We start from the raw sequence: 26,483 nt of genomic DNA, 5'->3' as shown, positions 1-26,483 counted from the left end.
CAGTTTTAGGAAGAGAAGTTTTATTCACAGAATAACAAAAATCAATCAATCCTATAGCACATATCCATAAAGGGTGAAGAGTTCAGGGATTATTGGAGAACCTGCCATCTGAAATTGTCACACACACTGCTGACAAGATTTGCTGTGAAACTTGAAGCCAATTGCAGACATTTTCTTCTCACCCATATAAAGAATGTGTCATAGAGATATACACTAATATGGGAATTCCTTGATGTGTTTGAAAACAAGTGACCAACACCAAGTTATCACTAGCTAGCTAACCCATGTACCTCCATGCAGTTTTTACAGTAGGAGAAGCTTTTGCAATAAAAAGCAGCAGCATTCCTCTCTTTGGGGAGGCCCAGCTCATTCCACTATCCTGACAAAGCTTCTCAGCAAACATAAAATGCCAAAAATAATTACCTCTTCAGCAACTGCATGGCAGGAAGGCAACAACAAAGAGGATAACTGTAAGCCCAGTGTTCTTCATTTTGCCCTACAGAAGGAACAGCAATTTTTTCAGTTTCCATTAGTTATGTAGTTTCCTCTGTAATAATATGAGAACAAAAAGGAACCCAAAATAGAATCTGTTCATAGGGAAATTCCCATTGATAGTTTTTCTGTTACAGTTGAAAGACAGTTGCAGAAGCATGAAATTGCCAACGGGAGGATGCAGGGGAGTAAACACTTTAATAGGTCTAGTAAAAACTTCACCATGCATTAAGAATTAATAATTCTTTGCCCTAAATTGAGAATGAACTAAAAATTAACCATGAATTAAGAATGAATAATTCCTTTTCTTTAAATACATGCAAAGGAGTAATTATTATGCTCCACAACAGGAATTGCTTTAATATATAGAAACGAAGCAAAAGACAAAAGAATTGCAGAGCCACAGTCAGCCTCTCATGTTCAGAGACTGACTCCTTGTATCAAACCAGAGCTGGAAAGCAGGCAGCCTGCTTTGACCTTTTAAATTTGACATGTATACAAGCAATTACATCACAGAACTCAAACCCAGTATTTAAAAGACAGACTACCTTAGGATATTATGAGACTGAGATATTTAGAAATTGATCCTCATTATTTTATTGCCTTGGGCCACCTGACACCATATGTAAAGTCTCCTTGGGGGCTAACAAGGGAATAGCTGATCAGTCCTAAAGCCTGTGCTGGTGTTGGATGGGGTGGAGTTCATTTTCTTCACTGTTAGTGGGTTATTGGGGCTGTGTTCTGGATTTGTGCTGAACACAGGGTTGAAAATACAGAGATGTTTTTGTTATTGCTGAGCAGGCTTACACAGAGCCAAGGCCTTTTCTGCCTTTTGCACTGCCACAATGGGAAGGAAGCTGGGGCTGTCTGGGAGACTGGGAGGAGACACAGCCAGGACAGGTGACCCCAACTGACCAAAGGGATATTCCAGACCATATGACACCATGCTCAGTGGATAAAGTGGGAGGAAGAGGAGGAAGGGGGGACATTCTGAGTGATCAGTTTGTCTTCCCAAGAAACTATAATGGGTGATGGAGTCCTGCTCTCCTGAAGATGGCTGAATATCTGCCTGCCCATGGGAAGCAGTGAACTAATTCTCTGTTTTGTTTTCCCTATTCAATTGTCTTTATCTCACATTTCCAGGATTTTACCCTTCTAATTCTCTCCTCAGTCCTGATGATGGGAGAGTGAGGGAGCAGCAGTGGGGCTTGGTTGCTGGCTGGGGCTAAACCACAACAATGCCAAAGAAAGAACTGGCAGGACAACACACCAGATTTCACTAGCTTACAAATTTGTGATTTAAGCAACCATACTGTAGGCAGAAACAAAATACAACAAGACAATTGCATTAAAATCTGAAGAGCAAGGTCATAATAGTTTGGGATGAGAATAATTATAAATACTTATAGGCATACAACTAAATGAAGATACTTTAATGAGTTGATGCAAGTTCATATTTTATACATCTACCAAACATTACCATGAGACAAGCAGAAGACTTGTGATAGGGAAAAAAAAGTATTCATCTCAAAGATCTCTGTTCTGATGGTAATCTAGTTTCAACCCATCCACTTGGATATTCTCCTTCCCTTTGAACTGTAACAGTTGCTGAAAGCCATTACCTTTAAATACCAGTCAATATTAGTGCTAAAACAACAATAATCAAATATTATGTACATTTTAGGCAAGCAGGCTGTCTTTACCTCTCATTCCAAGTACTATCATCCAGAAAGTAATATTCACAAATCATTTCAGAGAAAAGTTACTGTACAAAGACACAGAAGGTAAAGTTCATAAACAGACTAGTCAGTACAATTAGACAGACGTTTGCTTGTAGTTCTTCGTATCCAAGACCTTCTTGCCACACATTGAGCAGATGCCTATAAGCACACAGAAAGTCTGTAAATTATTTTAAAATTATTAAAATCTTTTCTCAAAAACACAGTTACTATGTTTTTGTAAGCATCTTTCTCACGAAATTGTTCAAATGAGCTCTTATTAACAATCTATCTGTTCTCAGACATGTTCTCAATAGATACTACAAACTTAGAAGTACTATTGTAACTTATAATACAAATTAATATGTGCAGCATGTGTGTAATCCTTCCTCTGAAGAAAACAGACTCTATTTTGAGAGCATTATCATTCACAATACTGCTGGAAGCCTCTATAATTTGCTGGAATGCCTGAAGAGAGCCAGGAAAGGCTCACTTCTGACCAAAAGGTAGAAATGGTGTACTGTTAATCATTTTAAGTCGTGTACACAAACGAGGCCTGAGATGGACAGACAGTAGCAGGACTAAGAAAACACAGTCACCAACAAACTGACTGCTAAATGGGCATTCACAGGTGGGGTGCTTTGGAGAACTGTGGAAGTTTAGAACATGTTTTCATAGAATTAAGGTATTTATAGAGCAGAAGTGTAAAACAATGAACACCAAGAATACTTGAGAGTTGAAGTGATGAACACTGATGTCCCAAAGTACTTTGTCCTAAACTCTAAGAGTGTCAAGTCAAAAGACCAGAGTACCAAAATGTACACAAGTTGGGCAGAAGGGTGGGTTGTCTCAATCTTTCCCTCTCCTTTCAAAGCAGAAAGGTGCTAAGTCTTTTATCTGGTAGGACCACACCTCAATTTACACAAACATTCACCTGCAGACAAAAAATGGCATCTACTGCCGCTTTCTCCATATTGTGTGCTTTCATATACTGACATCATGACTGGACATGTATCTAGCAGTCCATTAGGGAAGAGAACAGCAGGGAACATGGCACATGATTTACTCTGGAGACCAAAATTCAGCCCACTAAATACTGACTTCAGGTTTAAACTGATGATTAATTAACTTGAGATTGCCTCTCAATTTCAGAGATATGCACAGCTGAAGCACTGAGCTGTATAACTGCATTTGCTTCAAGAAGTATATCCTAATGACATCTTTGATGGTCAGAGCTAGAACCTTAATTTAAAAAGTTCTTAATTTTATGAAGATAACAGGTTCAGCCTGGAAAGATACACAAACAGACAAAGATCAAATTCTGAAGCCCACCCAAACCAGACATAAATTTTACGAGTACAAGGTTCTACAGTATGGGATTCAGGCAGCTGTCTGGGGAGGACCCAGCAGGCAACATTCCTACAGCAGGCTGCTAAACCACTGACACAGTGACACAGCACAGTTCACCTTGTGCTATAAGAACTCTTCGGCATTAAGTCATGTAACTGACTTCATGATGCTTTTTTCCATCCAGGAATTTTAGATTTAGCTATTATAAAAATGGGAGAGGAGAGAAGGGACCAGAAAAGAGACTGCAACAAGCAACTGAGTTTTAGAAGACCTGGGGTTTTTTGGGATTTTGAGGAAAATCAAACTTGTTAGATGACAGTTCTCTAAGCAATTGCCAAGATTAAGTTTCCAAATGTACTGCTTCAGACACCAGAAACATTCTAAAAGAAGCAGAATTACAGAATGACAACAGTTTAAAAGAATCTCCTTCAGTCTCTAGTCCTGCCCCGCTTGAAACAGCCAACTTGGATAAGGCTGGCTCAGGACTGTTCAAGCCATTCTCTGAATACCTGCTGTAAAGATTCCACAACCTCTGATGGTTCCTGCTACCTGAGTATTTGATCACTCCCAGACTGAAAAATTGCTTTCCTTGTATTTAATTAGAACTTTCCACATTCTAACCTGTGTACATTATTTCTTATTCTATTACTGTGTGCCTAAAAGTCTGACTCCATGTTCCCTGTGCCTGTCTATCAGTAGCTGAAGATAGCAATTAAATCTCATCTTAATAAAAAAATACAAATTTAAGTGTTGTACTTCTCTTCATAAATACAAATTTAAGTGTTGTACGTCCTCTCTTGTCCCAACCCAAACTGTGGTATTTTGGCACTCAGTGAAACTCACCTTTTTTATAGGCACATCCTTGACAATAGTGGGATCCTGGCTGGTGGACAGAACTCTTACAAATCCGACATATTGCAAATTTGTTCTTTCCATAAGGATCAAACCTGGGAAAAAGGAAAAATATTTTATTTATGCTCCTTGAAATGAAGTCTTTTTTCTGCCTCGTCCTAAAAAGTCTAAGCCAGAGGGTGCAGTCAGAAACTCCAGCAAAAACTGTAATTTAGAAAAGGGACATACAATAATTATTTCTAATAAGCTACACAAAGTATGCAGAAAAGCTCCCACTTTCCCTATTAAGAGACATTTCTTCCATCACAGACAACAACTTCATAAAAGCAGAACTAAAAATGCTAATTTTTATTAAGATACTACATGACTTTGAACTTAAACTCCTTCCTTGGCCCTTGCAAACAGAAAGCCCTGCAGACATGAAGGAAATGCTCAAGAGATTATCCTGGCAATCTTAGCACAGAAAGTAAGTATTCTCAGCTTCTGTCCTACAACAGCATCAAATCCGAGCAAATCCAGTGAGAACTGCAATAAAATACTCCATGACTGAGCAGAAAGCACCCATGAAATATGTATGGACATATTTTTACTGACAAATCAAATACCATAATCCTTGCAATTTTAATTTATGAAGTGTATTTTGGACAAGTTTGGAGTGGTTGCCTAGCTATGCAGGAAACAGGCTCGGTTAGTTTGCTAAACTGATGTTTTTGGCCAAAATCAGTGTTAAGTACTAACCTTGCCTTCTTTGAGGTCAACGCCTTGTTTTCATTTAATTTGCGACCACCGCTTTCTACAAAAAAAAAAAAAAAAAAAAAATCAATAATGCCGTTCCAGGCATACTTTAGAAATCTTAATTTACAACTTTTACACATACGCAAATAAAGTCACAAGGAGAGATAAAATATTCAGCACAGCATTAGGGGACAGGGTAACAGAACACTTCAGGCTCCATTTAAATACTCTATGTATTGTCCTCCCATGCAAGAAGGAAAAAAAACCAGAAAACAAAACCATACAAATTCAATATGAAAGAGTTCTGGGCAAATAAATTTCCAATGCATTAAATCACCGTGAGAGGGAAAGTACATGACTTAATATTTAACCTGATTAGTAATATAAAGTTTTGGACTTAAGATGGTAACAGCTCAGGTGCCCAGGTGGCTTTCTAATACCTCAAAAGCAAGCTGCTAAACCTTGCTGAGGTTACCTGTAGTGTTTCTTGCACCATCTTTCCATGTATCAGGAGTGATCACCGTTCCGAGCTTCTTCTCGCCTACATACAGAAACATTACAAAGGAGAAAAACAGAAGCATAGAGTCACTCAGGTGGGAAAAGCCCTCTGAATTCATTGATTCCAACCTGTGACCAATCACCACCATGTAATTGGACCTTGGCACCAAGTGTTATGTTCAGTCATTCCCGAAGCACCTTCAGGGACGGTGACTCCACCACCTTCCTGGAGCCCATTCCCATGTCTCATCCCCATGACTAGGAAGAAATTCTTCTCAATGTCCAATCTAAATGTCCCCTGGCCCAGTTTAAGACAATGTCACCTTGTGCTGTGGCTTGTTGCCTGGCAGAAGAGGCCAATCCCCACCTGGCTACAACCTCCTTTCAGGGAGTTAGAGAGGGCGATAAGGCCATCCCTCAGCCTCCTCCTCTCCAGACTAAACAACCTCAACACGCTCAGCCACTCCTCACCAAACCTTGTGCTCCAGACCCTTCACCAGCACTGCTGCCCTTCTATGGACCCGCTCCGCCACCTCAGTATCCTTTAGGTAGTGAGGGGCCCAGAACTGAAACTGAAACAGCACCCGAGATGTGGCCTCACCAGTGCCGAGTACACCGGGGCAATCCCTTCCCCGGTCCTGCTGCTCACGCTATTGCTGATACAGGACAAAATCATTTAAACTATGCACATTAATGCGCTCCACAGGCAGAGAATGACAGTGCATACAGGGCCCTGCCCGGAACCGCCACCCACGGCCTGCCCTGAGCAGCCCGGGACCTTCCTGGGCAGCCCAGGCCCATGTGTCATCTCCATGACTAGGAAGAAATTCTTCTCAATGTCCAATCTAAACGTCCCCTGGCACAGTTCAAGACAATGTCACCTTGTGCTGTGGCTTGTTGCCTGGCAGAAGAGGCCAATCCCCACCTGGGATTTTTTTTCAGGGAGTTGAAGAGGGCGATAAGGCCATCCCTCAGCCTCCTCCTCTCCAGACTAAACAACCTCAACACCCTCGGCCACTCCCCATCAAACCTTGTGCTCCAGACCCTTCACCAGCACTGCTGCCCTTCTATGGACCCGCTCCGCCACCTCAGTGTCCTTTTTGTAGTGAGGGGTCCAGAACTGAACACAGCACTCGAGATGCGGCCTCACGACTGCCGAGTACAGCAGGGCAATCCCTTCCCCGGTCCTGCTGCTAACGCTATTGCTGATACAGGACAGAATCATTTAATCTATGCATATTAACACGCTCCACAGGCGGAGAACGACGGCTCACACAGGGGAGAACGACGGCTCACACAGGGCCCTGCCGGGAACCGCCACCCGCGGCCTGCCCTGAGCAGCCGGGGAGCCGCGGCGGCTGCTCCGCTCGGGGAAGCCCTGGATCCCGGCAGGCAGGGCAGGGCCCGGCGGGTCGGGCAGAGCCCCCCGGAGCCCCGTACTCACACTTGTCGCACACCATGGCAACCCCTCCACAGCCGCCGCTTCCGGCACCGCCCCGGAAGCGCCTCCGGCCGGGCCCCGGCGCCTTCCGCTGCCGGGCGGCGCCGCGCGCTCCGCGGTAAGAGGCGGGAGCGGCGCCCGCGGCCGCGCGGGGTTTGGTTGTTTGAACAAACGCTGTTTCCTGTCCCGAAATCCTCCCCTTGGCCCCCAGCTCGGCCCGGAGCTCTGCCCTGCGCGTCGCGGCCGCGGAGGATGCTGTCCCAGCGTGCCGGTGACGGGGCGGGGCTCGGTGTGTTGCAGGTGCCGCTGCCCGGACGCCATGAGGGAGGCGGAGGTCAGGAGGCTGCTGGCTGCCAACCTGCTCTGCGCTCTGGCCATCGTCCTGGCCACACTGGCCCCGGCTTTCTTCCTGGACGGATTCAGCGTGCTGGGAACGCACCTCACGTGGCTGTGTGTTTGTTCTGTTTGTGTTGCTACCCTTAATGTAATCTTACACTTAGTCCTTACACCAAATCGGTCTCCTAAGAGACGTTCCTTTGGTCACAAGGTAAGATTTTATTTTTATTAAATTCTTAAGTTGTTACCGGGCAATACAGAGGGGAAACAAATTCTCTGAAGTAATCAAATGAGAAAGAAGATAATTTTCAATGGTGAATTCTCATTTTCCATTAGTGAGTTGAGTGTAGCACCTTTTGAAACAAATTTTTCAGTATTTTCATGATGTTAAACTTTCTCTACCTGTAAATAACCTATTCAGGTGAGTGATTCTATGCTTTCCTGTTTCTTGTCAGTGCAATGTTGTTTGTAGTCCCAAGAATTTGCGTGGTGGAAAAACCTGGCAAAATTAAGTGGCTCAAAACTCATTTTGCAGTCCAGGCCTGGCTTATCTTCTTGATAAGTGGATATACCAGGAAAAAATGTCATCACACGCTTCTCGTGTGTAGTTGTACGTTTGTAATAACTTTAAGAGGAAAAAAAATATTTTTTCAGGATCTGACACATAAAAGAGATGCTATGCTACGATGCTACATTTCAACAACTAAAAAAAAATCAAATGGAAAAATATTAAAATGTCTGCATTTCCTTCTATGATGAAATTATGAAATTTGCATACAGAAGAATCTAAAGTTGGGAGAAACTTCTTGTAGTTGCAGTTTTCAACGGGGAGCATTAAAGATATGAATCCTAATGAAAACCTTTGGAACAGAGTGATTTTGGAGCAGCACATGACTTACCCAGCAGGGAGGGAATACCCCAGAGTTTTATAGTCGGGGGAGTAGTCTACTTCTGACTTGCTGAGCCAGGCAAGATGTAATGCTCTGAGGTGGTTTTTAAGCATTTAAGTAATCATCCCTGCCAGCATATCTTTGTGTGCAAAGCTCCTGTCTAGTTTTGCTGACTGAGGATGATGTGAAATGCACAAAACCATGATGCGAAGGAAGCAAGTGTTTTAACCATCTGTGATTTGAAAATGAAGCACACTTCATGTTCTAGGTGAGATTTCATCCCAGGAAATAAATATAGAAAGGATTAAATGTAGAAAAGTAAGGGTTCATGGAAAGTTACGGAGTTTGCACTGGTGACCTGATCAGAACAGACCTTACCAGAACTGTTTATCAAGTGTTTTTCCTTCTACATGATATAGTGAGTACCCAGAAAACTTGTTTAAGTTCCTTGAAAATTATGTATTTTGCAGACTTTTAGAAAGTTATGGATATTTCTCAAATATATTCAGAATTTAAGATACCAAGTTCAAAAGATGCCATGTAGTTTTAGTTAATGTAATTTTGATTCTTTACATAGCAGACTTTTTTTATATTGTATGTTTTCTTGCTTTTAATTTTTTTTTTCACTTTTTGTGAGAGTTGCCTTTTAATGAATGGATATGACAGTCAGATGTAAAACAGAAGTGTAAAAATGTCCAATAAAATTACTTCTGGTTATCTTGTAATTTCTGGTTATATTTTTTATACGTTTGCCCTATTTAATGGGATGCACAAAAAAATTGTAGGTGGAGTGTGATGTTTTTTAATTATTTATTTAACGTATTAATATATGGAAAACTGTTTTGAAATGTGCCATGCTATTATATTGTGCTGCAGCTGAAATGAAAGAAGTAATCAGAGTACAATGCTCTTGATAAGGTATAGACTGTGTGTGTTACTTATGTTCTGTTTTGAAGCATTATTCTGATATTTCATTGCTCTTTTTTAGATATCCAGATTTCTAAAATGCTGTATATACTTTTTCATGTCTTGCATACTGTTTCATGCGATTATTGTTCTTTATGGAGCACCTCTCATAGAGTAAGTCAGAAGACCCTCTCTTTCTCTAAATATTCTAAGGGGCAGCTCTCCTTGCAGATGTTGGTATAAGTACTTGGGAATTTTCTGGTACACTGGAAGTTAAGGGATCAGCTCCTAGCTGGGGGAAGAAAGGTGGCTGTTTCAGCTTTCTCTTGGTTTGGTTGTTTTGGGGTTTTTTTTGTTTGCTTGTTCAGTTGGTTTTTTTGGAAGCCAGCTCTTAAATGAGACTTCTGTAAATAAAAATTGCATCACAGTTACAAACAACTGTTTACTTTAATTTTTGTGGTAAACATATGGACACAAACACTTTTTGGAGCTTCATTTAGTCATTTTCCCTATAAGATTCTAAAGCACACATCTTGCCTATTTTTCATCCTTTTGATATTAGTGTTTTAACTGTTATGAAAGTGTAAAGAAAGAAGTGTGAAGCAACCTGGGTGTTGAGAGATACACTAAGTAGTTGGCTAACAATAGTTTCATGTAGTTTGGTTTCATGGTTGCTGTCACAAGGGGAAAAATAAATGGAATAATGAAGTAAGTATCCTAGCATACTTCAATTTAGAACTAATGATCTATGTGAAGTACACCTGTGGTTTTTTAAAAATTGCTACATCTCACTCTTGAGATAACAGCAGAACTCTTTCCAGCTTCCTTTACTATTCTACAGAGTAAGAAGAAAATATTTTATTCTATTATATGAGGTTTAAGAAAGCACACATGCTTTCACAAGTTGAGTTAGAGGGACTTTTTTCTTCCTAAATCTTGGAACTTTTAGAGCATTAGCAACCACCTCACTTAATTTTGTAATACTCTTTTTCTTTTTGTAGGTTAGTGACTGAGACATTTTTGTTTTCAGTTCTTCTGTCTACATTTACTACTTTACAATGCTTATGTTTGCTGGGACCAAACATACAGGCATGGATACGGGTATTTAGTAAAAATGGGTAAGTCCTAATCTAAAGTTTCTGATCTTTCTCTGAATAGAAATGGACAGAATTGATGTAAAAAATATATAATGGAATTTTTGTAAAGAAAATAAAACTTCCTGGATGATGGGTGGTTTTTGTATTTGTGATTACAGACATATGGGAGCTTTTCTGACAAAGAAAGATTTATTTGAAGACACTGATTCAGAAAAACAGCTTTTTATTTTTGGTGCTCAGATGCTAAATCTCACTTTATATGTATTTGAAGGAAGTAAAGTTTCTAGCTCATATTCTGCTGAAGTAACAACATTGTGCAATTCTATGTGATGGTTGTCAGAAAAAGGGGAGACCTGACACTGAGCTGTGCATGGAGAATCTTGCACATGATCCAGTAGTACCTTCGTAAATACAATTTTTAAAGTAGGAATAGGAAGTCAATACAAGCACTGTTTTAAACTTGAGTACAATATTGAAAATTACACATAACTTGCTCTGTTCTTAATTATGTAGTATTAACCCATGCTCATTTTTAAATTTCAAAGAAAGCTGTTTTGAGTGTCAGAGTTTTCAAGGATTAATTTTTTCAGGAGTATGTTTAAAGTAAAACAAGCCTTCTAACTGCATTTTCACCTCCAGTGGCAGCCATGGCATCAGCATCCATCAAGGATAATGTATTTTTCAGAAGATTTCGATTTCTTCTGCCTTTTGTCATTCCATAAATATTAGCAGGTAGAAAGAATGGGACGCTGAAACATAAAGAGGCTTCACGTATGCTTGAGATTCAATGAGATTTTAGTATTCATCCCCTTTTAATAGTTCATAATGGTGAAGTCTCATCTCAGAAGACAGCAAAAGGTTGTATTACACTGCTGACCTATGGAATTATTTTTGGTTTGCACTCCTTTAGAGGAGGAGACTTAAATGCTACTTTCAAGTATTAAATTCTGGTTTATCTCTGTTCTCAATTTACTGAAAAATATCTTGAATCCTTATTCAAGTAATTTACACTTGTTCTTTTCAGTGGACGTTTAAATATACTGTAATAAAAGCAAGGAGTCGTTTAGCCAAAATAAATCTTTGCTGATTCACTTGGTCATCTTTGGAGGTTTTGCATCTGAAATAACAGCTGAATTGAGCAGATGTATGATCATATCAGTCTGTCTTAGTGCCAGGTAGATTTTGAATGCCTGTTGATTTTTTTTTTTCCTAGTCTAGATCTTAATGAAATTTCAGCACAATCATTGCATAGGAAGCAGTTGTCTTGTTTTGACACTTCTGCTGTGAGGATTTGTCAGTACTTCTTACTAGTGAGCCACGTGACATTATGAGAGAAAAATGTTTATTATTAATAATGTTTGTTTACACTTTGAGTGAATATAGACTACAAAGAAATATTGTAGCAGGTTTCTTTATGATAGTAGCAAGCTGCTCATTTAAAAATAATCCTGTGTTTTTTCTTTTGACCTCGTGAAATTGGAACATCTTAGGTTTGGGCATGAGATGAGTGAAGACATGATACATTAAATAAGGTTTTCTCTAACCCAACTATATAAATGAGCTGGGACTGGTTAAGTGGAAGAAAAGGATGGTTAGGTGAAATCAACAGAGCTGCTTTCCTTGAAAGCAGAATTTAGGGAATTGAATTGCACTGGATCAGTTAGCTTGAAAGTCTGATTAGGTGTATAGCTTAGTATGAAAAAAAAAATTGTTTTTAAGTACCTGAGTGCAATTTAGACTTAAGTAAACTTAAGCCTATGTGCACATAGAATGTGTGAGAAAAAGTAAGTCTATATATTCTACATGACAAACCCTTCCATTCTTAGTTAGCTATAAATAGGGCCCTTTTCACTAATTCTGCATCTGGGAAGGGGTGGGCCCACACCATCATCTCTGGGCTCCTCACTCTGACATCGAGAGTGGTGACTGATGTCGGGGTCATGTCACTGATCATACGCTCTCATGTCCTGCTGTGAGTAGTTAGAGGGAAGTAAAAGCTGCAGAAAGGGGTATCAGCATTCATGGCAGCATGTGGCTGTTATTTAAATAGTGTTTCAGTAACTTAGGTGAAATAGCCTCCTGCATAAAAGTCTTTAAGAAACCAGGTTTTTGGGTTTTTTCCTCTCTCTCCTTTTGGAGACTGTTTGTTTCAAATCACTGCTCTGAGAAATTGTGTTGAAATTATAATAGCAATTTTAAAGGGTAATCAGGGCAGAAAAGAGATTTTATTTGGATGTTGCCAAAAAATAGTAAAAAAATCATGACATTAGGGCTTCTTCCTGTTTTCATTATGCCTATTTTATCACTTTGTGAACTACATACTCTTACAGACATGAAATGCCCCTTGTAAATGTAGGCATCGTCACACACCAAGGGCTGCTTAGTATTTAGTCCTACTACAGCCAAGAATTCCAAATCTTGTCTATGAAGAAACTGTCTCAGTAGATTATTTTGTCAGCTAACCTCTTAATTCAAACATTATTTGATGTGGAATTGAATGTACAGTGTTATTTAAAGGGGTTAAATAATTACTTTAGGCTTTTAAAGACCTTTCTGCCACTAGTGTTATCTTAATCATTGCTACTTTTGTCTGCAGGATTTTCTTAGTTTAAATGAAAGAAATGTGGAAAATGCAAAGTTTATAGACATTGCTGCAGTTTTTAGTCTTATGCAAATGAGAAGTTTATGTGGTGGTTTAAATAATAGCTTCAAAAATTCAATAAGTGTCAGTCATTCCAAGAAGAAAAGTGAGTACTTAAGTAATGACTTAAAGTAATTGCTCCTTCAAGATGATGCTGGAGAACAAGTCAGGTTGTCTTTGGGTAGCCAGTCCATGCTGCAGAGGGGTTCAATTAGCAGCTGAAATAGTTGCCAAACTGCCAATGGCTGTTTTTCACTTGGGCACCGTGCCTTGCTAATTCGGTTGTTTTGCATTTGGACTCAGTCTGATCTCTCCATATGGTACAGCAGTCTCTGGTGAATCTGCCACACACACAAGATGTCTTGTGAGGTATAACTGTACCTCAGTCAGTCCTTGGTGTATTCTGCTGTCCTTTTCACTGCTTTAAGGTTGTTGTGAATGTTCTCTTCCTTGTTCTGCCTGACAGCTCCCTGCTCAGTTATTCAGCTTCTGAAAATAATTCAAAAGAATTTTCTGTGTGCAGACTCCTAAACAGTTTTCCAGTTACATCAGGACTTTTCAATAAAAAGAATCTCAAACTAGTAGGATTGTGAACTGGAGTATTCTAAATTAAAGGGGTCGTGTGATTGTAGAAGAAACAGTTCTGCTCAAAATGTCAACCTTGCACTGTCAGTACTGTAGTCTGCAAGACTTTTTTTTTTTTCTGGAAACATTGAAAAATGTTTGCTTTAAATTTGTGAGCTGTTTGGTCAATAGCAAGTGCAGCAGTGTGTACTTGGAAGTAAAGAAATTTTATTCTCTTCAAAACCAAGTGTTCATGTCATCCAACCTAAACAGCACATGCAAAGTTCAGAGTTTACTGTGCATCTAGTCTTCGAGCTATAAAAATGCTCATTTTTTTTCCTCTGTTAGCTGAAGCTAACAGGTGTACATTTATAATCTGAGATGTAGCAAACTTTAAACTCAGCTCTCCTGCTGTACTGATTTGGAGCAGTGATTCTACTAGTCTGGTTCTCCTGTCCTGAAACTGTGCCCTACTGCCTTCTGAGCTTCTGTTGCTCTTTTCTTAATTGGTACCAAGTACCCAAATGTCATGGCCTGAGCAGAGCGATCAGTTGGTACATTGATGGTAGTAAGCACTCATCTGTTAAACAGAAATCCAGCTTTTCAAAAACTTTTGAAATCAGTAGTGGCAAAAGGCTATAAACTCAGGACTGAAGTAATTTAACATCTCTTACAATGTGTGCCATGACTGGTAGTGTAAGAGTTCTTTAGTGTGCAAAAAATTTATCCTGCAGCCAGTGTACTTGAACTTGGATGCACTGCTACCAAAGGGCTCCAATGTGCAGTTATATTTACTTGCAGTGTTTCTTTTCAGTTGATGGAAACTTGTTTTGAAATATTATCATAGTGGACTTCTATGTTAAATTTTGAATTGTTATAGTCATCAAATATGTCTACACCACAGAGTCCTTTGTGACTGTGCTTGTGCTTTTCTGTACAGTCCCACAGTACACTTCCGTGTCTGCCTCTCCCTGCACTGCGCACAGCTATCGAGATAGATTTATGTGCTCAGTCTAGCAGTGTTTCAAGGTAACATAAATTAGCTTTTGCAGTAAACTTTTCAAGGAAAAAAAAATCCTGAAGGTGTTGTATTAAAAGATTGTAATTATAGATAAATTATGCAACTTAGATTTTTACTTCCAGGTTGTATGTTTTAGGAGAAACCTGCATGCTATTTACCAAATATGTGAATTTTTATGTCTGTTTGTAGCCTCAAAAATTTGGGGAGAAATCTAATCTAACTCTCTGCCATGGTAACTTCTCCTGTTGTTGAAAACTTCTAACACACTTTTTACAGGGCTATGTCCATATGGGAAAGCAGTCTACAGATTACTTCTGTGTGCAGTATACTTGGAGCTTGGTTTGGAGCATTTCCTATTCCTCTTGACTGGGATCGGCCTTGGCAGGTTAGTATCTGCACCCTTACCACAAAGGTACAAAATACTAATTTTCTGGAGATGCACACTACACAAAATTGCTCTGAAGCTGTTCAGGTGTATTGTACTTGGTCATAAGCTGCTCCTACAGAGTTATGCCAAACTTTTAACAACTCTTTGGAAACATCTGTGCTTAGGGCATAAGGAAGTAAAATGCATTATTTTTATTTCTGGTTTAAATAGATTCTTTATTACATGCTTGTGAGTGTCTGTTGCATGCAAATTTTATAATGGAATAGAGCTCTAATGATTTGGATAAGAAGAAGCTAGACAAGCTGGAGGAGAAGTGGGAAATGATGAAGATGGCTTCAAGTTTGCCTTCAGTCTAGTAGCTTTTATTGTTCACAGGTAGGGAAAGAAATGCTTTCCTGGTGTTTTAGCTCCCCTCTATCTTTCATAAAAGCACTTAACAGAAGGTATTTTAAATGGATTTAGATCAGTTTGTGGAAATGCAAACTGGTATAGCCAAAGCATTGTACTAAACACTTGTGATTTCAAAGGAAGGCAAACATTAGCTTTTTAGTTGAACAAGAAGAAATGTGAAGCTGGCATTGCAATTCTATCTTTATGAATTCCAGTGTTTATGCTAATTTCTTACTATGTTTTTTGGCATGGAGAAGTGATTCAATTAAACATAACTGAAGTCTGCAATTGCCATAAAATGATGGCACTAGTAACAGCTTCTTCCTACATGTGCTCAGTGTTTCGTAACTTCGTCTGGTTACCAAACTCAGACACTCTTGGCTGAGTAGTGTCTACCAGGCCTGTTCTTAAGCAGATGGTTTCAGAGGTTTCTTCCAGAAATCAGTGTAACAGGCAGCACACTTTCCACTGTGATATTGTGGAGGTGCTGTGGCTTACAGCTGCACTTAAAATTTGTCTTCTGTGAATAGCTCACAGCCTTTATGCCATTAGTCTTTCATTGCAGTAGTGTAATTAGACATTAGAATTTGTATTTTAAAAATAATGGAGGAGTAGGTTAACATTTAAAGCAAAACATTTTCTTCCCTGAAAACACTTGTTTATTCTTGCTAGATATTTCACCGTCAATCTGGCATGGGTATGTGTTGACACTAATTAATTGTTGACAGACATGAATGTAACCCAAAAATCAAGGGATTCACTGAAATGCAATCTCCTTCCAAGTCTTTCTCACTTCCCTGTGCTGATGAGAGGCATGCACTTTTTCCTTAATCAGATGGGATTTTAAAATAGCATGTCTCATCTGGCAGGTGTTGTTTTATTCCCAAAAATCTCAGACTTTGCTTATGTGCTGTGTATAAAACCTCCACCTTTTATGCACCAATGATATGAGGAAAACTTAGGTCAGGGGGCTCTGAGTAACAAAACAAAGACACTAATAGCTGAAGACAGATACTTCAGGTAGAGTTAGTTTTAGCTTTTGGTCCATTCCCATATGTTCCAATAGTGGGAGACATAAGTTTGATAATGGTCTGAAAACTTTTGCTGTTTGAAAAGTCTTCCAAGTTAATAAAAGACAAACATGACTGAAAATTTAGCTCTATAATCTACACTTAAACATCTAAAATGATACTAAATGACTCCTCAGAACAGTAAAGAATCTGTAGAAACTTCAGATACCCAAACTTGTCACTGGCTGTTTCTGGGTGTGAATACTCCCCAGTGCTCCCTGTATGTCTGCAATTTCCCTTTTCCTTCACCCTCTCCACCCTCATTTCTGACATACTCCTGATACCAAAGTTAGCAGGTGAGAGTTTATGACTCAAGTTCTACATCAAAGATCTTTTGCCTAGATCTAGAGCATTTGCTGCTATTCTTTCCCTTCCCCTCCTTTTTCCCATCCTCACTTCTCCATCTTACACATTATAGAGTTTTGAACAGTGGGATGGGGGAAGAAATTTTTTGTTCCACTTTGAGTCTGACCTGCTTGATCTTTAATAATGTGGGCAGTTCAAGAGCAGCCATAGAGAGTTTGCTTATCAGTCCTGCAGGCTGCCACTTCAACAGTCTGAAAACTGCAGTTTTAAAGGCTAATTTTTTAAGATCTGCTGTATTAGGGGAGATGAAAAAAGTTCTTGTTAAAATGTAATGTACTTTTTACAAGTCCAGTTGTTTCAGCAAAGCAACACAGTGAAGCATCAAAATTGTAACAGGTCTTCAAGGCAGAAATCAACTTCTCTAAAATAGCTTGTCAAGGATCCTGCTCACAACTCTCAGAAGTTTTCAATCACCTATTACTAATCTAATATTTTTGTGACGGTGATCTCTTAAATACTGGTCACTAAACCATAGAAGTGGGAGCAGGGTCCTGGCCAGGCATTTTTGGTATTTGCCCAGGAAACACTGCTTCCCAGCTTGCCCAGCTCAGGCAAGAGATCTATTGAGATATATTGTGAATCAGGTTCTGGGGAAACACAAATTCATGCAACAGCTGATATCTTTTGTCTTTCTCTTCCTACTGAACAGTATGGATTCAGCAACCCAGGTATTGCATGTAGTAGCTGCATGGCTGTCTCAGAAATTTCAGAACCAGGAAACTTTTGTGTTCTTCAGAAGTTCACTGGGCACTGGCACAAAGCCCCTTTTTACAAGAGTATTCCTTTTGCTACCTGATGTCAGGTGATTACAGAAACTCATAGTGAATTCTTTCACTGTAACAATAAAAGAGAAGTGCTTTCTCTCTTGTCTTCAACCTCAGACAGGGGAAAGAAGAATGATCCTCAGAGAAGTCTGCTGTTGTTGCAGATCTGTTTAGTTTGTGAAGATCTTTAGTGCTGATTGCCCCTGAGTGACCTAACCACTTGCTGAACATAAAAATACCTGCACATAGTACAGCTGCAGCATTAATAATAATAATATTTTTTAATCTCCCCCAAATACAAGGACTACTAATTTTTTGCATAGAATGCCACAGAACTTCAGCTGGTATGTTTAGGGGAACACCTACAGATTAAGTCCCAAGCAAGGTCTGAAAGAAATCATGTAGACCTTAACGTGATTTAAAAGTAATCAGAACCCAGTCAAAACCAAATTACTCCTAGACATCTGCATGAGTAAAGTATTAAGCTGTTGTGCTTCTGACATCAGCTGTTTCTCATATTAGCCTAAAGACAGAGAGCTTGAGGATTACAGTTTTGGATTTACCCTTTTCCTATCCAAAAATGGACTTAAATGGAACAGCTTAGTCTTTGAACTCAAGACCAGCTTCTGAGATAAAAAGAGGTTTCATTAGTGATTGTTTTCCTTCTTGTATTTTAGCCTTTGTGCTGTAAACAACTGTTTTTTTGATCTGTAGTGGAAGTGGTTCTGCTTTAAAGCAGAAAATGTGGTTTAAATCTTATTCGTTGGGGAAGACTAAAGTGGTATTATTATTTTAGAGAGCAGTGTTAAGGCCTTTAAGCCTGCTTATTGCAAAATCTGGTTCTGATGTTTGTATTGATTATTGTTAGTATTTGTGGTGTAACAACATGGAATAGAAACACTGCTGCATTGCTACCTGTAACTTCGGAAAATTCATTATTGGCAGATTGTCACAGAAAAGGTGAGATTGGTACTACAAGAACTGGATGGATCAGCAATAATTGAGAAATATCATGTGATAAAGCCAACCAAAGGGGTTTTGCTGCTGCCCTTGGGCTCTGTTGGTAGTCCTGGAATGTCAAAAGTTGTCAAAACCACAAAATATCCAGCTGGTACAGAAATGTGCTGTTAGTTTGGGATGAAAAATGCTATTGCTTTAGCTTTGTTAGAACAATATAATATGAAACAAGCTATACAGAAGAAGTCACTGTATCTTGAATTGGCATATTTTTCCACTTAATTGGGATTTAGCACTTAATCAAATCTGGTGTCTACACTTTAAACTGTAGATAGTTTAAGAGTATCTACAGTCAACTTTTAAATTGAAAAATCATTCACGAATGGGAGAATTGTAAAGCTGCTTCTGTGAAGTCTGGTTTGTTGATAGAAAGGTCTTCAAATGGAAATGGCCTGTAGTCACTCACCTAACGCAAACAAGAGGTTGGAGGCAGTACTGTGAATGCTGGAATCCAAGCAGAGTATTAAACAAAGCTGTCTGCACTATTCTGTAAGATACTTGGCTGAATTGCCACACTCATACCTATCACAGTTCTTCTGCTTTGTGTCCTTCAAAGAAAAAGCAACATTGGTTTCATTTTTTGCAACTGTTTCCCTGCCCTTGGCAGTCTGTTTTGAGTCTATCATATTTTCCTGCAAATAGAAAGAGGTGAAAAATTACCTGGTAGTCATTGCTTTACATTGTGGTTGAGATGTATCAGTAGAAGTTGTACTTTTGTACTATTACCTCGATCTTACCTGGTCAGAAAATCAGATGTCAGCATCCTTTGTGTCTTTCACTAGAATTTGTTTTTACTTCTAAGTACTTCAGGGTTCTGTGGAGTAAACCTGATGATGAATTTCATAACAAGAATTCTAACTCATGTGCTAACGACTAAAGCCCAAATGCTACTTCATCCTTACTTATTTACAAAGCAAAGGAAACATGTTGCTTCTTTATACATACATCTTGTGACATGCAACAAAACTGAGATAAATACAGATGTCTCAGAAAATCTTCACTTTATTTTCCACGTTTATGTTTGAAAAATATTGCATACAGGGGGTATTCAGATTGGTGTGCCTCTCTACCCTTAAAAATAATAATGTTAATTGCATTTTTTAAGCATACAACAACTTCTATGCTAAGTAAATATTACTTAACAGGAACAGAATATTGTTTCAGAAATAAACTAACATTAATTTTCTGAATAATGTTTGAGAATGGAGATGGAAAATATATAAAGTATTTCTGTTAGAAGTATAAAATATATTGCTGAAAGTCAGTTTGCGTCCTATGATTCGGGTTTTTTTCATTATTCTGTTGCTTTTTTAAAAGCAACTTCTAAGTGTGCCATGTATGTTACTCCTCTGATAGCTTTAAGAAAAATGTTGTAACTATGCCAAACAGTTGGTCAGGGAGGCCCAGTCTGTTGTTATTCCTGCTTGTAGGTCTAGAATTTGGCTTATCTCAGACAAAGGTAAAGCTTTCCCCGACTCATTCTGCCAGGCGTGTTTCAGTTAGACTGGTAGACTAATTTTGCCAGCGTTTTGAGATTGTTATCCTATTTTTCAGCAATTTTTAAAGCAGTTTGCAATGCTTAATTGTGATGATTTAAGTAAGGCTGTTCTAGACAATTTAGAGTTGTACATCCATCTCAAGATGCCTCTAGGCTGATCAATGGGTATGTAAGGATTGCAGTTAGATAGGACAGTTCTACAAAGAAATAGAAAATAACTTCCTTTCTTACAGTTGCTTAGTTTTTCCAGATTGCCTGTTTCAAGTTGATGGAGTGCTTTTAATAACCACATGTGATCAGGATATTGGCTTCATGTGTCCCTGAGAAGTGGAAGCCTCAAAACACACCACCACTAAAACAGGAGGGGATGATGTAGGAGTTACTAGGCACATCCTTTCTCTACTCAGCTTGAGGAAACTAGTTGCAGAACAACAGGGGATAGTTAAAGACGACAACGTTATCAGCACACTTTTTATGTGGTGGAACTATTATTCCAGACACAGCATTTGAGAACAACTGGATTTAGCTCACTGGGGAATTCCTCAGATTATTGCATGTTTTGATAACAGACTTTTAAATCATGTCTCTGTGTTTGTTGTGTGCATGCCCTCCCATACATCCAGGTTTTTTTGGTAGCTTAACTTTGATCTGTACCTGTTACTAGTGGTAAAACATGACTTGGAAACAATATTCTGCTTACAGTGTTATCATTAGGTAGAAGTAAAATTGCTATATTCCTACTTCATAGTGGATACTGCAAGTATAATAGGTAGTGCTGATAAAGCTCACCTGAGTTGACTGACTGCCATGTAATTTAGCCAATATGACTGTAAATACTAGCCTTAGATACCTCTCAGACATCTGTAGCCTGAAAAATAATCCAGAGAATCTTGGGTACAGTTCTTGATGCTTACTCAAGTAAGCTGAAATGGGACTATAAACTTTCACTCTACTTTGGTTCTTCTTAACACAGCTCAGAGAGTTTCCTTCTTGTATTCCTTTTTGGATCTACTACCTACTGTGAAAGTTTTGTTATAAGAGAAGTTGCTTAATATGAGAAGGGATAATACACAATTGGAGTTGTTTTAAACAGAGGTAGAAGATTGTTCCACTTCAGTGTGGTTATCATTGTTTATTTAATAATGTGTTTTCTCAATGTAAACCTTAATGGTGAGATTAAAGGCTGTTATGCTTGCTATAACTTTAGAACACAAATCCATGAAATCAACTTCGAGTTACAAATGCCAGCCTGAAAAAAGCCCTCTCACTTTCTTCTCGGTGTGTACTTATCAACACACACATTCGGTACAGTGTGATAAGACACTTGTAGTTAACATGTGCATGCAACCAAAATAGATTAAAGGCATGTACTGAAGTTTTTGAGACAGTACAGACTAAACAATCAGGAATTTAAGGCATGTTAGAAACAGGGAGGGAAAATAATTGTGCTCATTTATTCAGTTTTAAAATGAAACAAAATTATTACATAGCCTTCTAATTGACAGTCAGAAATTAGTTTTTTGAAACAGTAAGCATACAAAAAATTGTGTTTAGGAATATGAGAAAAACACTCTTAAGTTTACTGAAAAGTAAGTACAGTAGATTGCCCCACTGTATTTGCATTTGTATAATGAAAGTTCCAGCAGGCAGCTGCTTACTTCATAATATCTTTAAAAACTTTGTGTTGCTCCTCTGGTCTATAAGCATCTGGCCCTTATGTCCTTATCAATGTCTATGTAATTCCCTTGCATGGGACGCAAGATTCGTAATAGATGACAAAACTGTCATGCAGTCAGAATTCTGGTTTAGCCAGCTGCATGCACAGTCCAGCAGAGCTAGGTACCTTGCTGGGATCCTGCAACATGCTCTGCTTTCCATGCAATATGCTAAGCATTCTCACATCATAGAATCTTAGATGTTCTAAAGAGCGCTGAGGAAAACTAGCCCATTTGTGTCCTGAAAGGTTGGCAATTCCTATTTTGAGTCATTATTCTTAAAATGAGTTCTAATATATACTAAAAACCTTGCAGTTCTGCAGTGTCTTTTAAGCTAGCCTAAAGAAATTCCTGTGAAGTCCTAACACTGCTGCCAGATGAAAAGGCAAAAAGAAAATTTAAACAAATAGCAGAAGTCAGAATTGCTTTGCATTAAACACTGCCTCATGCTCTGTCTATTAAAATGCATTTTTTGTTCTTGGTAAGATTTGTTTTTGCCAAGCTGCTGTTAAGGTTCCTAATAATCATCTACAGGTTGTTAAAATTGCCCTTTTCACCATGCATTTGAGATGTAAAAAAACTGATTCTTCTTGTGTTAGGCTGTGAGAATGGTAGCTTATGCTTCCCAGCTGCTGAGACAGATAAGGCATTTCATGACAGTTTCATGAAAAGTGTTCTGTTCTATCTCCTGTGCTCCCCACACTTTTCTCTCCTTATCAGCCTTTTTTCCCCTCAGCAAAAGTGCAGCTTGGCCATGTGGCCTAACATCTTATTCCCCTGCTGCTGACCCAGCCCAGACATGACATCAGTACTGGGGCAGGATATGTCAGCTTCCTCAAGGCAGAAAGGGAGCATGATGTAGGAGGAACTGAGCTGGAAAGTTCTCAGGGGATGAGAGGGGTGTATTACAAGTCTCATATTTTAAGCAAGTAGAATGGAATCTCTTGAAACAGGCAGACAGATATTTGCTGCTTAGATTTTTATCACTTACAGGCAGTTCATACCAAGTCAAGGACTTTAAACCAAGTTTGAGATAACATGAAAGAGGGGGCAAAAGCAGGCCAATTGAGTAAGTCAAAGTCATTTAAAAAGGTCCAGAAGAAAGTGATTGGGTCTCAGAAAAATGAGGCCAGCAGCTAATACAAAATAAAGCAACCCACTTCCACAGAAAGAGGCAACCCATTTTCATAGACAGCCAAAAGCATGTGAAAGTGGTGTTATTTTAGTGCAGCTGCTGTGCTTAAGAACCATATCTTAATCTGTCTTTGATAACTTGCTGCTTTAGATATATACCCATGGGTGCCTCAGGCTATTTGTAGCCTAAAAGCCATCAGTCAAGAACAAAAGGTGCAAAACTGGTATTATTACCTGTTTGTTAGGGGGTTTTGCCAGGTCTTGAGGGTTAGAGAAAATGGCAGACGGACAGCAACAGTCTTAAGTCCAGGCTTTTAACTGCTGTGCTGAGGGAGTTTTCAAAAGGCCAATCAAACTGCCCTCAGAACTATTTTGGGCTGTCCAAGCAGCACAGTAAGAATAAGTATCTGGCCTAATACCCCTCTGTTCCATGCCACTAGAAGGGATGAGGTGGTGTCTCTTTCTGTCTTATTCATAGCTGGGGAGATGGTATGTTTTATGTTTTCTTCCCTTTGCTTCCTATCTTTTCCACCTGCCATTTGTGAGTGTTCAGAGGTCAGAGATTCAACTGTTAAGAGAGAGAGCCTGAAACTTAGGTAAGGTAACACTGATTTTTAAAAGCCAAAGCAAAAATTGAATGTTTTAGAAGACAGACAGAGGCATAATTTAAAAGTTACACAGCTATTGAAAAAACATGTCCCAAGTTGCAGTTCAGTCAGGTGAAAGAGGCTACAACAATCATCAGATATGTTTTTAATCATACCAATAATCACCCACTATACACAAAATAGCACAATATACAGGGTCTTTGGGTCATCAGGGGTATTCGCTCTCTAGTTAGGGGAATATGATCAATTCAGAGTCCATCATCTACCTATAGTTCTGGAAAGCAAATAGGCAACTACAAATTCACCTAATGTAGGTAAAAATTTAATGAAGGATTGATCATTGATCACTCAGCAAATCTGATGTAAAAGCACCACCGAGTTAAGAAGCCTTTGTCCATAGTTTTGTGGATATTGGAGTGGTATTTGACTTCATCAGTGGATAAAAAAGTATGACTTGAGTTCCATCTGAACATTACTGAGTGAGCAGAAGGGTTTCAGGGACTTTTTTTATTGTTTTGTCCTTTAGACAAATGTAATATGCAAAATGCTAGAAATAATTACATTTTGTTTAAAAGTTGAAAAGATCCACCTGAAGTGTAAGTTTAGCCAAGGCCACAAACTTATGTGAGTTTCAAATGCATGTAGTACTTACCATGCCAAAGCCTCTCAAGGCTTTTTATAGATGATCTACTATACACAGTAAATGAATGAAAACAAGCAAATCTTTGGCTTGAGAGGCAACTGCTGAAATACTCAGCAACAAAAGCAGCAGAGACAGAATGTATGAAAGTGAAAGAATGAAACAAGGTCAATAAAGAGTACCTAAGGCACCTTGTTTAGTAATCATCTTTGCTACACTCCTTAAGACCTCCAAATAACATATAAAAGCTGTAAATGCTAAGGAATGTGAAGATGAAACAACTGAGGAGATGGAAGATGAAAGAACAGAGGACAAAATACATTACTCTTTTTTGTAGTTAAAATTCCCATGATCAAAGGATGTGAATAAATATATTCTTTTAAGTGATAACGAAGTAAAGAGAAGAATCAGAGCTAGGAAAATGAATGAAAGGAGGAACCAGTACCATTAAGAGTAGGTTCATTTGATATTCATGAATTGCAAGTCAAAGTGAAGTAGAAAAGAAGGCTGGAGATTGGGATATTTCCTCTATTGTCTAGTGCATTTCTCAGTCTCAAGTACTATGGGGAGGGGGAAATATCCCCCTTAATTTAAAAAACAAAAGAATAGGAGAGTCCAGTCCATACTTGCTTTAGGAATATGCACTGTAGAGCAGGAACTGCAAACCTGTCCTTGCGAAAAAACAAAAAGAAAGCAAAGGAGAATTTTAAAGAGGCCTGGGAATTCTGTTTATTCTAAAATAAATAAATTAATTGTCACCTTAGTTGAGACTTTTCATCAAATGCAGTATGTAGTGGACTGGTACTATAAGCTACGTCTGATGACAAATTGGTTAAGTCAACTACTACTTGGTTTGGCCATTCCTCCCTGCAAATCAATACCAATTTAAAAAAAAAAAAGAGCAGGGAAGAATTCTATTACTACTCTGGGTCAGCACAAGATGGTTTGTTAAAGTGAGTCAGATCTATTGAGTTGGTTTCCTTTTCTTATAGTTGAAAATAGAGTATATAATTAAAGCTCTCTTTGACATAACTGGCTTATTACAAGTTTGATGATCTGGGTGCAAGATGTTCAGTCAGCTTCCAATTTTGTGTTCCCTCCCTACTGCTAGCCAGAGGGAAATTTATCCTTTTATATACTTTTCAAGAAAAAAAGCCAACAAACCTCTATCTATCTCTAGCCTTATTTGAATACTAATTCCTCTATACACACCTGAAAGTTTCAAAACACCATGAGAGATTGAAAGGAGAAGTTGCTGAGAAATCCGTAGGTATCCAAATGTGTACAGCAGAGTAGGAAGTCAGGTCAGCTGAATGCTTCTCGGGATATAGATACTTCTAAGGGGTGGTTTTTTCCACATAGTTTTTGGACTATCAAACTAAAGTCTGCAATAGCCAGAAGCCTGCTTACATTTTAATGCATATTAATTAAAAACTGTACAACAGCATTTAGTGTTTATGAAGATGATTGTTACGCTTTTGGCATTTTTAGGAAAGCACATCAAGCTTTAAAGTAGAATAAGACTACTGTCTTTCGGTACCTAGACTTTGTGCTCATGAAGTACAAAAAACCACAGACATTTTCCTCATTGTCTGCTTTTGCCTTGTGTTCTCCCCTCAGGTATGGCCCATTTCCTGTTCCCTCGGCGCTACCTTTGGCTATATGGCTGGTCTGATTATTGCACCTCTGTGGATACACTGGAACCGGAAGCAGCTTACATACAAAAGCAGATAACTGGAGCAAAAAGAGACAAGGTATTTCTTTGTGCAGATTCCATACAGACTGTGCAAAAGTTGGGGGTTTTTAAGAGATATGTATATATATATATATATATATATATAGTCAAAGCAGAAGACTGTCCAAATGCAGTTAGAGTATTTCAGGCCAAGCATCTCCACTCAGTAAAATCACATAGATGCCATTTCAGCATGGTGCAGTTTTTGCTTCCTCTAGACTGTGTAACCCTGAGAGATTGTACCTTCCAGTCTGAATAAAATATTTGTAACAGATGTGGTGGCTTCTTATTACAAGTTCGTTGAGTTTGATTTTATTCCTCTGGATTTCACTGGTTGTAGAAGGCAGAAACGTAGGTTTAACTTTCAAACCTGGAACAAATTCACTATGTACTTAATGCATTGTATTTAAAATCAGTAGAATTTCACAGTAAGCCTGGCCATTGTCAAATGTCTCTCACGTGATCAAACAGCAGTTTATGCATCTTGAGCCTATTCTCTTCTTCACTGTGTGTTTCTTTGGAGTTAGAATGGCTATAATAGCTTCATCAAAAACAGTCTTCAGTCCTTTCTGTGTTAAAGCTGAACACTCCACGTAACAGTAGGCTCCTATCTGTCA

General features: G+C 38.8%; 3 protein-coding genes across 7 annotated transcripts in view; 1 reads left to right on the top strand and 2 right to left on the bottom strand.

Moving 5' to 3' along the window:
- CRIPT (CXXC repeat containing interactor of PDZ3 domain) lies at nucleotides 1-7,196 on the bottom strand. 2 transcript variants are annotated; one of them, XM_036380076.2, is made up of 5 exons: nucleotides 7,090-7,196; nucleotides 5,623-5,688; nucleotides 5,151-5,205; nucleotides 4,404-4,507; nucleotides 1-2,372 (listed from the first exon to the last, which is right to left on the bottom strand). In XM_036380076.2, the coding sequence occupies exons 1-5, from the start codon at nucleotides 7,103-7,105 to the stop codon at nucleotides 2,308-2,310; spliced, it is 306 nt and encodes a 101-aa protein (XP_036235969.1). In that variant the 5' UTR covers nucleotides 7,106-7,196; the 3' UTR covers nucleotides 1-2,307. The 2 variants fall into 2 exon arrangements, with proteins under 2 accessions (XP_036235969.1, XP_036235968.1); XM_036380075.2 differs by lacking the exon at nucleotides 7,090-7,196 and having other exon boundaries at nucleotides 5,623-6,090.
- PIGF (phosphatidylinositol glycan anchor biosynthesis class F) overlaps nucleotides 7,170-26,483 on the top strand; it is a 25,874-nt gene continuing 6,560 nt past the window's right edge. The window contains exons 1-6 of one of the 2 annotated variants that reach the window (XM_036380069.2): nucleotides 7,170-7,204; nucleotides 7,387-7,633; nucleotides 9,301-9,392; nucleotides 10,220-10,336; nucleotides 14,818-14,926; nucleotides 25,752-26,140. In XM_036380069.2, the coding sequence (XP_036235962.1) occupies nucleotides 7,406-7,633; nucleotides 9,301-9,392; nucleotides 10,220-10,336; nucleotides 14,818-14,926; nucleotides 25,752-25,865 (660 nt within the window). In that variant the 5' untranslated portion in view covers nucleotides 7,170-7,204; nucleotides 7,387-7,405 and the 3' untranslated portion in view covers nucleotides 25,866-26,140. The other variant, XM_036380070.2, reaches the window with a different exon arrangement.
- RHOQ (ras homolog family member Q) overlaps nucleotides 21,462-26,483 on the bottom strand; it is a 22,039-nt gene continuing 17,017 nt past the window's right edge. For 2 of the 3 annotated variants that reach the window (XM_036380073.2, XM_036380072.2), the window contains exon 5: nucleotides 21,462-26,477. In XM_036380073.2, the coding sequence (XP_036235966.1) occupies nucleotides 26,322-26,477 (156 nt within the window). In that variant the 3' untranslated portion in view covers nucleotides 21,462-26,321. The remainder of the gene's footprint in view (nucleotides 26,478-26,483) is intronic. The other variant, XM_036380074.2, reaches the window with a different exon arrangement.

The sequence above is a fragment of the Molothrus ater genome, chromosome 3 (genome assembly GCF_012460135.2).
Source record: "Molothrus ater isolate BHLD 08-10-18 breed brown headed cowbird chromosome 3, BPBGC_Mater_1.1, whole genome shotgun sequence".
In the NCBI taxonomy this organism is placed as follows: domain Eukaryota; kingdom Metazoa; phylum Chordata; class Aves; order Passeriformes; family Icteridae; genus Molothrus; species Molothrus ater.
The sequence above is the reverse complement of the archived record's forward strand: the minus strand, read 5'-3'. Positions and strand labels throughout refer to the sequence as shown.